Raw genomic sequence first — 15,362 nt, forward strand, 5'->3', positions numbered from 1 at the left:
GCCGAATGATGACGAACAAGACCGGATGGGGGTGCGTTTTCAACCCTCTCCGTCACCTCGTGTAGCAGCCCATGATGGTTGCTTTCCATTTATGGCGTCTTGGAACTCGCGCCATCCTTTCTAGGCACGCTACCGCCCCGACGGGTACATAAGGCGGGGCGGGCTCCCCAGAAGAGAGAGAACGAACGACCAGACCAACACCGAAGCACGGAACACACCGACGAGTCTCGAAGAACAAGGAACACGAAGCTCTAGACTTAGACAATATTCTTGTAACCCAGCAGATCCTCATAGAGACATTCTCGGAGCATTTATAGCATACACGCAGGAGTAGGGTGTTACGCTCAGTGCGGCCCGAACCTGTCTAAAAATCCCCTGAGCATTTACTTCCCCCTGCATTCGATCATTCCACCTCCACCTGTATCTCATTTACTCCCATTTATTTCATCTACGAAGCGGATTCAGAATCATCCCCCGTCCGAATCTCAAAGGGGGTCCCTCCGGATCCCCGCTTGAGGAGTTCACCCTCCGACAAACATGCTAAACAATATAGTTACAATATTGTTGATTGCAACATGATCACAATTAGTTACAATCGGTCAGTCTGGACAAGTAAGTTGCAATATCGTTATACATATAGTTGTAACCGCTCTATGCATATAGTTGTAACCCCTCTATGCACGTAATTGCAACTGGTTGCAATCGTTGCTAACGAGGTGGGAACATGCTTGGTCAACCAGTGGGCTCGCGAGGTAGGTGGGTGGGAGCGCGCTGGGTCAGTGGGACTATTGCAGGTATCAGAGCTTGGTTGGTTGGTTGCTCGATCAGGCGCACGCGGCTTGTGCGCATATTGCAGGTACGTTGCGCATAGGCGCAATATAAATATACATTGTAGGCTAAGCGGATGCAGTAGCTCTAAAAAAAATAGTGTTTGTTTGTCTACATGGGCAGATGCAATAACTATGTAAATGTGTTTGGTTATCTGCATGAGCAGATGTAGTGACCCTGTATTTGACACTAACGAATAGATCCGTTATAACACTATAGCAGATATAATGCATCTACTAGATCCGGCTACGTAGAGAAGCTCGATTCGGGCGTATCCATTGGGTTGTGCTCCAACTGTATAATTGCATCTGTAGATGCAGGGGGAACAATACATACAAGCAACCAAACGACTTTCTCCGTAGGAATATGTACACGAGCAAAGCCAGGATACCATGATACGGGCAACCAAACACACTCTTACTTGTCATGATGCGGATAGGCAGTTTGTAGGTCTCTCTGTAGGAGAGAAAAGGGTATGACGATTATGATCGATCAGGTATCAATCAGTGTACTCTTTAGGTGCAGTGGTTGCCCCTCTCTCTCCTCCGCGGATAGAGAGAAACCCTTAATTATCCCAGGCATCTGCCCTAATCATCCCTGTGCGTAGTTTAGGCGGCCCAGCTGGTTGATGATATATAGGCCCGATCAGCCTAATTAAGGCCTAAACAGAGCAGTTCAACTTGCACGCGCGCCTTAATCTAGTACTACTAAGTCTAACTTACAATATTAAGAATATTAAGCATAACAAAATTATGGTGCACAATATATATGCAAATGAAGTGCCCCATATGCAATTCTTTGATTTGGTAGGATATAAGAGATCGATGACAATTATTCAGTCGCATTTGGGGAAAAAAGTAGTGCATGCATAGCCCAATCATACATACACGCCGCTTTAGTGGTTGACAAATGCATGCATTAGTTGCTAATTGTTGGGTCAGTTACGTTAGTCGTTCGATTCTTCTTTGCAATTGCAAATTTGCAATAACTTAATGACAGCAGGCAGGCAGTGCCTAGCCTAATGAACAAACCGGCCCTTAGCTTAATACGGGCATGTCATATCCAACAACGGGCACCAACTGCTTTGCTTCAGACGACTTGGATCCACTTGCAACACCACTCCTCGGCCTCGATCTGCCTGTGCCTCTGCGTCCTAGTACCAGTAGTAAACTTGTTTGGTGAATAATTGTGGGTGTAGCTGTCGAGGGTATGTTGGTCATTTAGCATTGTGAAAATGTTCCATTACATATACACCCTTGGAGCGGGTTTGTGATGAGTGAAGTCACTACTATCTATACACCCAGATCGAGGCCAGAGTTCTTGCATTGCATGAGCTCTCTAATCTCTATAGGTAGCCAGGCCACCCAGGCACCCACATATATAATTAGCTAGTCACAGCTAGCTACACGCAATTCTACCCATCACTTGGAAGCAATTAGGAGACCAGACCAGCCATGGAGGAACTGCCGGATGGATCAGCATCTTCTGTTCTTGAGAGCAAGTATTGGCACAACAATGATTTCGGGGAGGAGCTCATGAGCGAACTCCTCGACGAGACGGCGGCGGTACCACCGATGCACACGGAAGGGAACGAGGAGGAGGGGCCTCGGCGCCGGCGGGAGTCGATGGTGAACAAGCTTATCTCGACGGTCTACTCCGGGCCCACCATCAGCGACATAGAGAGCACACTCTCCTTCACCGGTGGCGATCAGCTCGTCGTCGACGCCCTCAAGTACAACTCCAGCCCAGTGTACGTGCGTGCGTGCGTGCGTGTGTATATATATATGGGAATTGATATGTGATCTTTTCGAATCGGCCCAATCATATATATCAGTTGATTAGCCGGCCGGGTTCATCGCCAATATATATATATTTTCCTTAACTACTGCTTCTGAATTCCATGGTGTGTGCGTGTAGGGTTTTCTCCCCGGAGAAGATATTGAGCAAGATGGAGAGCAAGTACACGCTGAAGATCAAGATATGTGGGAATGGACTTGCAGAAGATGGATACAAATGGAGGAAATACGGCCAAAAATCCATCAAGAATAGCCCCAATCCAAGGTACAAACATACATGCATATATTAATTTCTTTTCTTCCCATTTTGCAGTTGACGCAATATAATTCACCACGGTGCAATTACTAGACAATGCAACATAGATACGGTATCCATTTTACAAAGATGAACGCCTATATTTTCGATCGGCTAGATTAATTGACTGCTTAATTAATTGAATCATCCACTTCTTTTTTGAAAATGAAAGAGGAAGAAGAAGAGATAAACTTGAAGAGCTATCTATATATGTGGGACGTACGGTTCATGAATCAATCCGCCAGTGAGGTGAGCCAAATAAAGGAGAGCTAGCTAGGTATGCACTGGCCTAGCTATCTTTTCCAACTAAGCTAGAAATTCCCACGACAACAACATCATCCAGAGCCTGCCAATGAATCAATAACCTACTCTCTATCTATATATCTATATATGTATGTATCTCATGCATGCTTGTTAATTATATATTTACTACTTTCTATTAGAGAGTGAGTATGTATATCCGGGAGTACAGAAAAAGCTTACATAGGTAGATGCAGGATGAAATGAATCATGCAGCAACTTAAATACATAGCCCCCACAATCCATATACAGTAGTAGCAAGTTTCATCTTCAAGTTTCTCTCGATCTGCTTTTGCATTGCATGGTAATTAATCTGAATAAGTTTGTGGGTGCATGAAGGAGCTACTACCGGTGCACGAACCCTCGGTGCAACGCCAAGAAGCAGGTGGAGCGCGTCACGGACACGCTGGTCGTAACCTACGAGGGCCTCCACCTCCACTACATCTACTCTCATTTCCTGCACAACCAGCAGCAGCAAGCAGGAGGAGGAGGAGGAGGAGGAGGAGGAGGAAGCCTCCTCAGGCTCCCCAAGAAGGCCAAGCTCCACCCCCGCGGCCCACTCTTGTCGCCAGATCAAATCCGAAGCCCAACAATCTCTCTGCTGGATCTAGATGGCCTGGCGGCCCATCAGATCAGCCCAATGGACGGCGCCACTAGTCAGGTCGTGCCTGCAGATAGTAGCAGTGAGCGTGTGGTTCCAGCTCCAGCTTGTTATTTTGAGCACCATGAAGAAGAGCAGCAGATCGGCGCGACCAACGGGCTCCTGGAAGACGTGGTGCCGCTGCTGGTCCGGCGGCCCTGCATCGACATGGCCATGCTCTCCAACATCTTCTAGGAGTATTAATTCTGCATCAAGAGAGTGCCGTACGTACGTAATATATATGTTGCTGTCAAAAAATTTATATGTGTGAGTATAGTATATACTGTAGATCCACAAGACGTGGCGTGGCGTGGTGTGGTGATCAATTGTGGTGTACGTGATTAGTGAATTCGTTACGTGCAGTGGTGGTACATAAAGTGATTGCATGTGCTCCATGCCAATCTCCTCCCTCCATCCCTCCTGCCAATCTCAATCTACCATATCAAAAAGAGAATAGTAATGAATTTGTAGTTTAGTGGTAAAACTCTATGGATAAAAGAAGTCGGCATGAGTTTGATTATAGTTCTGTACATTAAAATATCTCTAAAATAGACCGTGCAGTAGTGTGTAAAAAATAAATAGAGGGAGGCGTGGCGTGGGCCCGTCTGGTGCTCCAACGGCTACTCCTCGGCCCGCCTCGCTCCTTAACAAACTCCTCAAAAAAAGTAACCGTTGCGTTGCAGCTCCTCCCTCCCTCCCTCCCTCCCCGGCTCCCCTTTCTTTCCTTGTCGCCACGCCAGGGCCGTCGGAGGCAGGCAGGCAGGCATCGAACCGAAGGAGGCGTCGTACGGAGGGTGGGCGCCAGGCATCGACCACCACGGTCGCTAACACGCGATCTACTTACTAATCGATGGCGGCAGACGCCAAGCCGCGGCTCAACGTGCCGCCGTCCATGGCGGGTGTGCTCCGCCTCGAACCCGTGGCGTCGCCGTCCCCCTCGCGCCGCCTCGCCGAGACCCCCAAGACGCCCTCCCCCTCCAAGACCACATACAGCGATCGATTCATCCCCTGCCGATCCTCCTCCCGCCTCCACAACTTCGCCCTCCTCGACACCCACACCTCACCAGCCTCCAAGGAGGACACCCCCTACTCCCGCCTCCTCCGCGCCGAGCTCTTCGGCCCCGACTCCCCTGGACCCGCCCCCGCATCGCCCAACACAAACCTCTTCCGCTTCAAGAAAGACCACTCCCCCTTCGCCGCCGCCGCCGCCGCCGCACAGCAGGACTGCACAGCGGGATCCGGAGAGACGGCCTCGCCACAGAAGCCACCCAGGAAGGTTCCCAAGACGCCGCACAAGGTGCTTCTTTCTTTCCTTCTTTCTTGGCAATCCCACAAACACCTAGTGGGCGAGGTACACTTGCGTTTATACTGATATAGGTCCTTGTGTTGTTGGTGATTTGTGCGGGCAGGTGTTGGACGCGCCGTCCCTGCAGGACGACTTCTACCTCAACCTCGTCGACTGGTCGTCGCAGAACATGCTCGCCGTCGGCCTCGGTACTTGCGTCTACCTCTGGTCCGCGTCCAACAGTAAGGTGACCAAGCTCTCTCAATCTCATCAACTGGGAATGGGAACCGTGCATATATGATGCTAACGAACGGTATGCCGTAATCAACATCCAGGTGACCAAGCTCTGCGATCTGGGGCCGAGGGACACCATCTGTGCCGTGCATTGGTCACGAGAAGGATCTTATCTTGCCATTGGCACCGGCCTTGGAGATGTCCAGGTATTCTTTCTCGACTATTTGGGAATGCTAGATGCCATTGGGTTAGGCTTGCTTGCTTCACAACTTGACATAACACACTGAAGAAGAATTGAATTACAAGGCAGGCACAGTGCTAAAATTGGAAGTTCTCATTTGCTTCAACTAGTAAATATGACAACACAGAATTGCTCTTCCGATATTGACATATAAGCTTATTGAGTCAAGACAACTGATACATATTTCTATTTAAAGAAAAGAGAGATAACTGACAATTCAAATGTGGCACCTTGAATTTTACTCTTAGTTACTCAGAATATGATGTGTTGATGTACCAATAAATCTAATACCTGAACAGATTTGGGACAGCTCCCGCTGTAAAAGGATTAGGAACATGGGAGGTCACCAAACACGGACTGGGGTATTAGCATGGAGCTCGTGCATCTTGTCCTCCGGTAGCAGGGACAAGAACATATTGCAGCACGACATCCGTGTTCCCAACGACTACATCAGCAAGTTTTCTGGTCACAGATCAGAGGTGAGACTTCCAATACATAACTTACATCCTGGAAAATAAATCGTTCACTATGCCAATTAAAAAACATGTTCTGCAACATTTAGATCACAGAACTCGGTATGACATGACCACCGTGCATCTTGTCAGGTTTGTGGACTCAAATGGTCACATGACGACCGCGAGCTTGCTTCTGGTGGAAATGACAACCAGCTACTAGTATGGAACCAACGATCGCAACAGCCAGTGTTGCGATTGACTGAACATACGGCTGCGGTTAAAGCAATAGCGTGGTCACCACATCAGCAAGGCCTCCTGGCATCAGGAGGTGGAACAGCTGATAGGTGTATCAGGTTCTGGAACACAGCTAATGGAAATGTTCTGAACTCAATTGACACAGGCAGCCAGGCAAGTTTTGGTTTTGATCAAGACCTCTGTGCCGTGTGGTACTGTGGAGCCGCTATCCTCATCGTTTGCTTTCTGCTGCAGGTTTGCAACCTTGCCTGGTGTAAAAATGTGAATGAGCTCGTGAGCACACATGGGTATTCCCAAAATCAAATCATGGTGTGGAAATATCCGTCTATGTCAAAGGTGAGCTTGGATCTCAGTAAGACAATCGTGAATTATAATGCGTCTGTTGGGTCCATCTGCAATGACTTACAAGTTATGTAACTAGCTTTTTCTCGGCTTGCTTCTAAAAATCTAATTTCTTTCTGTGGGCTGAGACATTGAATTAAAGATTGGTTAAAACAACATTGAAGCTTAAATTAAGATATGGAAACCATTTGCTCATCATCATTTTAGTTGGATCTTGTGGGTTTCATCTCTAACCTACCCCAACTTGCTTGGGACAAATGCTTTGTTGTTGTTGTATGGAAACCATTTGTTGTATACCGTCCATAGAAGGTTAAGGTAGGCTAGCACATTGCGGTTATCAGTATTTTGTGTCCTTTGGATACAAAGCGTCAAAAGCCCTGCAAGGACTCCATTCTGCAAGTTACTTAACTAGATTTTTCTTGGATTCCTTCTCAAAAAGTGTCATTTTCTTTCTTTGAGCTGGGACATTGACTTACGGATTTCTTACAAGACAAGAGAAATGTAAATTGAGCAATGAAAACAAGTTGCTATGTACAGTCCACAACAGGTTATGTATTGACAGTGTCGATATGGTCGTATAACGCAAGTTAAATAGTCTGCCAGGAGAGTCTATTTCATTTGCTTTGGTCACTGAAATTCTTTGAAATTTTCAGTACAATCAAATGTTCCTGGAGAAAAGTTTCTCATAGTCCAATATTGCAATGCCACCTAATGTTACTGACCATTGAATATTTTGAGAAAACAGGTTGCAAATCTAACCGGACATACAATGCGGGTGCTTTATCTTGCATCGTCGCCTGATGGCCAGGTAAATCCTAGTCCAATCTGTACATCGTTTAAGTTAATCCAGAAATTATCTCGTTGAGGAGAGCTAAGCTCATGAGATGTAATTTACAGACCATAGTAACAGGAGCGGGCGACGAAACTCTTAGATTCTGGAACATTTTCCCTTCAGTGAAGACGCAGGTAGGCCTTAAGCTTGAGAAACAGTTCAGAATTCAGTAATGCCGATGATGTTTGGAGGCATCATTCTAACTTTTACTCCCATACTGTTGCATTCCAGACTCCTGTTCGTGATATTGGGCTCTGGTCATTCTCAAGAAGCCTCATCCGGTGATCACAGGAGGCAAACAAACTACATATGTTTTTGTTGGAAAACATATTTTATTTACATGTGCAGTTTCATGAGTGATTTGTAAATTGTGAGGACTGATCATTTATTCATTCGTTGTTGTTTGTGTGTGAGAAAGAGCGCATTAACTTAACCAATTCTTTGAAGTAGAAAAACTCATAAGTCGGCTGATGTATCTGATTTGACAGTTGACATTACAGAGAAACAAGGGCCGTGTACCCTCACCAGCATGTGTTTCAGACTTGAGAATGAATCAAACTTGGGAGGTCGTGTTTTTTGTTGTCTCAGTGTACTTGTATTCCTTCAAGCTGAAGCATCACGACGTGTAAAAATTAAAGTTTGAGTTGCAGTGTAAGAATAAGAGAGGGCATGGTCTGTTCTTGTTGCTTCCTTGTGGTCTGCAGATGAGGAAGCAACACTATCAGATGCAAGGAAGCAACACCGTTGAATTCTGCATTTGCCTTTGATGTACCGTCGTTATTGAATAAACGATCACGAGTAGGATAGAATCTGGTGAGCCTTTGAGCCGGCATAAAGCAAGACGAAGACGAAGACCAGCCCAACCTTGGATGCAGGATGCAGTGACGCACCAATCAATCAATCGATATTCAATAACGACGGTACATCAAAGGCAAATGCAGAATTCAACGGTGTTGCTTAATTTAACGGTGAAGTTAACAATAACAGCGTTGCTTCTGAATGGTGAAATTAAAAGAGGTATATACAGTAACACAACCACGACTCTATATTTTCAGCAGATCGAATTATCTCGCTGTTTACTTTATAGGATTGTTTTTGTACTACCTACGTGTTGAACAAGAGAAGAGGTTTTTTCTTTTCGGGAAAAAAAGAAAATAAATTAGTTGATTATGATTCGCATCCTCTTAACATTTGGATGGCAAAAACAAAAGAAAAGACTAGGCATCGCGAAGAGTTTTTTCTAGTGAGAATTTGTTTGATGGTTTGGAAGAAAAAAGAAAAAAAGGAATAAAGAAACAGAAGCAACGGGCCGGGCTCTTTAATCTTTTTCCGTTTCCTCGCCACGTTCTTTCTCCTTTGTTTTCTTTGGTTCCTTACCACCCGCAGCGACGCCGACGCCTCCCTCCCCGCCTCCCTATATAATCCACCCGTCGTTACAGTCCAATCAATCCCGACGCCTCCCCAAAACCTCCATTCGTCTCCCCGGTTTCCTGCAAGCATATCTCATCGCGGAGACTAATCTGGTAAGTGCTTTTCGCTGAAAGATTCTCTCCACTCTGTTTTTCATTCCCGGTTCTTTTGGACCAAAAATCTCTTCTTTTACTTGACGACTAGACTAGATCCCAGCCAGATATCACATTGCTAGATTTAGATCTAAATCGCATCTCTTGGGAGTCTATTTGTGTTGTTTGATTGGCCAATGTAAGTTCAGAGTCTCAAGATTTGTTATTTATGCAGATCGAAATGGAGTACGACGGCAAGTACAGGAAGAATCAGAGGCTCAAGTGCGACTGCCTCGTATTCGGTACGCAACTGATTAAGTTTGTTCACTAATAATTTGTTCTTGCCATCGTTTTGCTCCAAAGAAATAGCAAGTCGAGCACCATCGTGACTAGAAAAATCTTATCTTTTATAGACCTTGATGACACGCTGTACCCGGTGACCTCCGGTATTGGAGCTGATGTCATGAAGAACATCCAAGGTACACAACTGTGCATGTTATTATTATCACCATCCCCCCGTTTGTTGAAAAAGATGAGTGATTATATGTTGATTGGCCGATTGTTTCAGATTATATGGTGCAGAAGCTCGGTGTTGAGGAGAGTATAAGCCTGGAGTTATGCATCCTCCTCTACAAGCAGTACGGAACCACCATGGCCGGTTTGAGGGTAAATTCAAAACCAAGTTCATTGCGTCTGTATGTTTATTGTTGCTTCCTGGCCCTAAATCTTGTTTCTTCCAATGGTATGATGCAGGCTGTCGGCTACCAGTTTGATTATGATGTTTACCACAGGTCCTAGTTCCTGCCCAAATTCCATGCTTGTTGTTTGGTCACCAATTTGTAGAAAGTAACTTCAGGTCCTTAATGGTCTCACTTGTTGTGCAGCTTTGTTCATGGAAGGTTGGCCTATGAGAAAATCAAGCCTGATCCAGTACTTAGGAACATTCTGCTGAGCTTACCGACACGCAAAGTTGTATGCACCAAAAGCCCAAAATATTATATCAGCGACAAGTTTTTTTATTACAGTGATAATTTTCTAATTGTGTTACTAGGTGTTTACAAATGGTGATAAAATCCATGCCTCAAGGGCCCTGAAGAGGCTTGGAATTGAGGACTGTTTTGAAAGAGTTGTGTGTTTTGAGACATTGAACCCAACATCTCTTCCTGTGCCAGCTGATGAACTTGAAATCTTTGACATTATGAAGCATCTGGCTCATCCAGAGCCTGGGGTGGAACTACCAAAATCATCAATCATGTGCAAGCCATCAATAGATGCAATGCTGCATGCCTGCAAGATTGCCTCCATCAATCCACAGGCAACTGTAAGCACCTACCTGCTCATTGTCATGAACAAAAACTGATGGGTACCTCATATATGCATGCTATGGTGTACTAACCGATTGTCTTGCTTGAAACACCTTTCAGATATTGTTCGATGACAGCTTCAGGAACATCCAAGCTGCAAAGCAAATCGGAATGCATACTGTCCTGGTAAACCTCCCTTCTGTTAGATAATTACAGTGGATGATAAGTTTGTAACATTTAGTATATGGTAATCTGCATGTGTTTCTCAAAAGAATAAGGAGTAATGTGAATGTGATTAATCGATGTGCCAGGTTGGAACTTGTGAAAGAACAATAGGCGCTGACCATGCCTTGCAAAGCCTCCACAACATGAAGGAAGCACTGCCTGAGCTGTGGGAAGAAGCTGAGAAGGATGAAGACGTCAGGAATTCTAGTAAAGTTGGAATTGAGACGTCGGTGATCGCATAAACTTTTTCTCCATGACAGTGTAGCCCCTTTGTTTTGAGGACAACAGAGCTACCAATTAGGACAAGAAACCATGTTGCGATGCTCCTCAAGGAGAGAAACTGATAAAATCACTGATGTTACGTCCCCTATACTATCCAGTAAGAAATAAATGTTCAACATGTCAGGTGCCATATGTTTCATGATGAATTCGGGTCTGTTTTCATTTTTGAGATTTGGGAAGTACTGGTAGACTTCAGAACCAGTTAGATGCGTCTGCGTATACCGTGATGCCTAGAACTATGTTATCCAGAACCAGTTAGATGCGTCTGTTTCTCTGTCGTTTTGCCTATGAATTGATGCATGTCCCTGGAACACTTGATGCTTAATTGTTACGCATGTCATACATTTGGTGATGAATTCGGGTCTGTTTTTATTTTTGAAACTTGTGGAAGGCAGTGTTAAGCCTTGCAGTGCAAACATGCATATTACAACATCAAGGAAGTGACCATTTGACCTTAATTTCGTTAAGAAACAAACGGCAGGCATTGCTAATGGCAGCACATAAATTTTGAGATCGTCCGTGAAAGATACGTTGCGATACCGTCGTAAGTAAATGCCAACAAAATTAGCAAATATATGTATCCACCGCCGCAACACTCCCATAGACAGACTTCCCATTTCGAGTAACACCACGCCCTCCCTTCCTCGTTCATGATCTCTAAGCTTAGATGCTGCTCCTCAGTCTGCTGTATTCCCTTTCTCGTTCAAAACGGGGCTGCTCTCAACATGTTTGGAAGCCCTACAAATGATATTCTACTTGTTCATCACCGATTGAGGGCAGACGCTGTGTACCTTTTCTGATTAGTAACTCAGAAATTATCATCACATATTTCCTTTTCTTTTTCACAACGCAATCGGTGTGTGTCTTATAATGGGATTGCCATCGAATCAAGTTGCAACATAAAACATCTTTTTTTTATTTTTGGCGGTTGCAACATAAAACAGAAATCACCGACGCTGTATTCAAACAATTAAGAATCAGACGAGCAGTTTCAGGGTCATGAGCCCACAAGCGAAGCCCTAGACCACACTGGATCGAATCAAAACTATCAAAATTACAACGCAACCGATCTATTCAGAAAAGGTACAGGAATAGCTTGACACAGTGCTGTTCTATATAACTTTAACCTACTGAATCTGGTACATCCATGGCGACTAATACAATTCTACAGAAAGGTAAATGACATGAATGCTGAAAAAATGCCTGACGGACTTCAACAGAGGGGCTTCTCAGAAGTGAGCCAGACTGTATACCAGAATCCATGAAAGCTGCAACAACAGAAGCTTTTGTTAGTAATGTAAAGCACTAAGAGCTGAATTTGTCATAATATCAGTCTTATATGTTTTAGACAGTTCGTAATGAAAGGTAGCTTAACATTATAGTGCTAGTGTTATTTGCTTGGAGATATTGCACTTTAGGAGGCCACAAACAAGAAACTTCCTCGTGCAGCTAAGTGAGTTTACATGACTGCAACTGCAACAGTGAAGCCACGACTGAGCAGAATAAATTTGGATGATGACCCTGGTCATTACCAGGAAAAGGGTGAAAGAGGCAAAGAGCCCTTCCTGAAGTAGGGCACCATGGCCTCCAAAGTCTTCCTCGTCAATCTTCAACAAGTAAGCATAATACCAATAGACAATGCCAGTAGAGATAGTCAGAAATCTGTAGCATAACAAAACGAAAATATGTTACAAGACCATACCAGGAGCTTGTACCAAAATCTATACATAAATCAAGAACAGTTCGCTTGAGCACCCAAATAAGCATAAAATCAGCCAAAAGAAACTAACACAGGGGGTAGCAGGTATACTTCGTATCATGGCATACATATATGTCAAATTGTAATTGTACTGTTTGGATTTAAGTAGAAGTCAAGTGTGGAAACTTTTCATGATAGTAAGTAAACTATGTTCAAGATTATCAGTTACTTAAAACAGATCAAGTATCAAATGATGTAGTGCACCGTGAGAAGAACTAATCATCTCCTTAACTGGTATAGAAGAATTAATCATCTGCTAAGGGAAGTTAATGACATAGTCCCCACATATATAATTATAGAATGAAATTTGAAGGCTACTCCAGCTGTTAAGATAACTTCATATGTAGGTCTCAGGTATCTGATTGTAGAAAGCTAGAACTCCTAAGGAAGGCAAGCAAGAGCTACACCGAATCATAATTCAGCAATTCATACATCAATGCTAGGTGGTGGTAAGAACACTATATGTATATTTCATAGTGTATACAGCTAGTATATTTCACAGTGTATACAGCTACGCTAGTGTACCAATTGCTGTTTAAGCTATAGTTGTTTCATCAGCTGACAACAGCCAAATAGTGACCAGCCCTTGATGCATCAAATGCTGGGAAATTGAAAGGAATATCATTCAGCATTGCATGTGAACAGCAACACAATTGCAAGGGTTGCTCCAGTGCTGAACAACCATGAGACTGCAGTAATTTCACAACAACCAATGAACTCTGCGTGATTGCTAATTCACCAGTTGCTCCTTATGGCGAAACCATTCAGTTGTAAGATCGAGAAAAGGTCGCGAAACTAACTTATTACAACTGTAACTAGCAATCATATCAGACAATGCCAAAAAGATATCTAATTCACAGTTGGACAAGCCTAGATAATGACCATGACCTTTCCATCTACACTAACTTAACGCATGGGGGCGGTATAAGGAGAGGGAAAAGATTAGAGCTTTGAGCACTTACAGGGCGATCCAGACGGCACCGACGAGGGGGACGGCTCCCCAGAGCAAGCCGCAGACGAGCCCCAACACCTGCCGGATCCAATGAACCGCGTCCAGCAATTGATCCTGCCAAGAGTCAGCGAGCCACATCAAGAACAAACTAGAGGAAACTACTGACTGAATCTAGGAAGCACGAAGCTGCAGGGGCTGGTTGGGACTAGTGCCTGCCTACCTTGTCCAAGGAGGCGTCGGGGTCGAGGTACTTGGCGAGCTTGGAGGGGAGCACGTGCCCGTTCTGCGCATGCGGCTGCCTCCCTGCCGCCGCCGACTTGGTCTTCTTCATGGCTCTCTCTCTCTCTCTCTCAAGTCTCTTCCTGGCCTGCGGTGTCTGCGCAGCGGCGGTGGCGGCGGCGGCGAGACGAAGGGGAAGGAGAAGTGAGATCGTGTACGGGAAGAGGAGGTGGACTTGGACGTGAACTCGCTTCCGAGCAGGGCCGGTTTATCTGTGGGGCCCGACCGTAAGTGGCAGTGATGGCGATGGCGATGGCGCCACTTGGTTTTCCGCCTTCGCTTTATGCTTACGTCTTACTCCCAACCTTGTATCCGTTTTAATTTCTTTTTTTCCTCAACGTTTTCGATTTGTTACGGTATTCGAGATGTGACTTTGACACCCCCTCTTAATGTATTTACATTGAGGTGTAACAGTAAACTTATAATATTATAAAAAAAAAATTCTAGCACAAATTCAGTGATACAATTACCATATAACAAATCTATATAGTTTCAGATATATTCGTGGTCGCACTTTACAAATGTTGGATTCTAGATGTTAGCGGAGGTTGTAGACTTGTTCAAGCTCTGAGCTGCTTACAATGTCTGTGCAGGACTCCAAAACAGCAGGTAGATCTAGATGTTGAGATAATAATTATTAACAGGAAAATAAAAAAGAAAATCTGAGGAAGGGAGATGCATATATGGCCGATGCACTCTTCACATGGGATGAGAGTCGTTACAATACTAGAATACAGACTAGCTAGTTCTAGTTAGATGTGATGAGATCCATGATGCATGTGGTTCTTCTCTTAAAAAAAGAGAAAATATTGTATGGTTGGGGAAGAGATTGGCGCTTGAGGCACGTCAGCTCGACCGCTCATTGGAGATATTGAGGATAATAAACGATCGATATAAAAACCAGCAAACATTTTCTTAATTTCTTTATGGAATATGCAGATGTTGGTAGTCTATGAATATCTGTATGTTTGATATCTTCACCATCTAGCATACAGCTACACATTATGATTATGACCTCATCTGAGACAGGAAATGTAAAGAAGTAGTTTTTAGAGAGCCATCTCTTCCATGATCGATCGATCCTTGCTTGCAGTATGAACTGCGTTTTTCTTTTTCGGGTTATGCCTTGCTTGTTTTTTCTTTTCTTTTTTTGTGCCACTTCAGTTTCTTAGCTACATCCTCACTTGGATTGAGCACATTGCTAATTGGCCATACATCCATTATACAGGGATTGAGATAATTCATTATATATATGCTGTAGTATGTGAGACGTGGATTGAGTTTGTCATTAGTGAATGGTAAACAAATACTCCTAGTACTACTATATTTTCATTCAGCTCCTATTATATCAGGTGATTGATTATTATTATTATGCATTAATAACTATGGATGACAATGAATTAAATTGATAGGAGGATGGATTATCTACTGCCTGGGAGTGGTGTAGGTGGTTGGGACGTTGGCGCATACACAAAGAAATCACCTACCTGTACATGGTGGAGCAAGTCTAATCCACAAAGAAATCTTTATCCGCTTTGTTCTCTTCTGATCCTCCT

General features: G+C 44.3%; 4 protein-coding genes across 5 annotated transcripts; 3 read left to right on the forward strand and 1 right to left on the reverse strand.

The window, feature by feature from the left end:
- The first annotated feature begins 2,127 nt into the window (after positions 1–2,127).
- LOC133929601 (probable WRKY transcription factor 49) lies at positions 2,128–4,221 on the forward strand. The gene is made up of 3 exons (XM_062376407.1): positions 2,128–2,578; positions 2,746–2,889; positions 3,559–4,221. Exons 1-3 carry the CDS (start codon positions 2,283–2,285, stop codon positions 4,052–4,054), a joined length of 936 nt encoding a protein of 311 aa, XP_062232391.1. The 5' UTR covers positions 2,128–2,282; the 3' UTR covers positions 4,055–4,221.
- Positions 4,222–4,561: 340 nt separating this feature from the next.
- Positions 4,562–8,084, forward strand: LOC133929590 (protein FIZZY-RELATED 3-like). Its single transcript, XM_062376396.1, has 9 exons — positions 4,562–5,156; positions 5,269–5,391; positions 5,480–5,584; positions 5,919–6,098; positions 6,225–6,482; positions 6,564–6,665; positions 7,417–7,479; positions 7,569–7,637; positions 7,735–8,084. The coding sequence occupies exons 1-9, from the start codon at positions 4,710–4,712 to the stop codon at positions 7,786–7,788; spliced, it is 1,401 nt and encodes a 466-aa protein (XP_062232380.1). The 5' UTR covers positions 4,562–4,709; the 3' UTR covers positions 7,789–8,084.
- A 785-nt stretch (positions 8,085–8,869) lies between these two features.
- LOC133929612 (uncharacterized) lies at positions 8,870–10,985 on the forward strand. Its single transcript, XM_062376414.1, has 9 exons — positions 8,870–9,026; positions 9,241–9,307; positions 9,419–9,484; positions 9,574–9,671; positions 9,759–9,796; positions 9,890–9,977; positions 10,057–10,326; positions 10,430–10,495; positions 10,621–10,985. Exons 2-9 carry the CDS (start codon positions 9,247–9,249, stop codon positions 10,774–10,776), a joined length of 843 nt encoding a protein of 280 aa, XP_062232398.1. The 5' UTR covers positions 8,870–9,026; positions 9,241–9,246; the 3' UTR covers positions 10,777–10,985.
- A 767-nt stretch (positions 10,986–11,752) lies between these two features.
- On the reverse strand, positions 11,753–14,023 carry LOC133929665 (uncharacterized). Of its 2 annotated transcripts, none has more exons than XM_062376456.1 (4): positions 13,748–13,999; positions 13,538–13,641; positions 12,349–12,478; positions 11,753–12,084 (listed from the first exon to the last, which is right to left on the reverse strand). In XM_062376456.1, the coding sequence occupies exons 1-4, from the start codon at positions 13,856–13,858 to the stop codon at positions 12,046–12,048; spliced, it is 384 nt and encodes a 127-aa protein (XP_062232440.1). In that variant the 5' UTR covers positions 13,859–13,999; the 3' UTR covers positions 11,753–12,045. The 2 variants fall into 2 exon arrangements, with proteins under 2 accessions (XP_062232440.1, XP_062232446.1); XM_062376462.1 differs by having other exon boundaries at positions 12,018–12,084; positions 12,349–12,423; positions 13,748–14,023.
- Positions 14,024–15,362: the final 1,339 nt, after the last annotated feature.

This window comes from Phragmites australis, chromosome 1 (assembly GCF_958298935.1).
Source record: "Phragmites australis chromosome 1, lpPhrAust1.1, whole genome shotgun sequence".
NCBI classification, from domain to species: Eukaryota; Viridiplantae; Streptophyta; class Magnoliopsida; order Poales; family Poaceae; genus Phragmites; species Phragmites australis.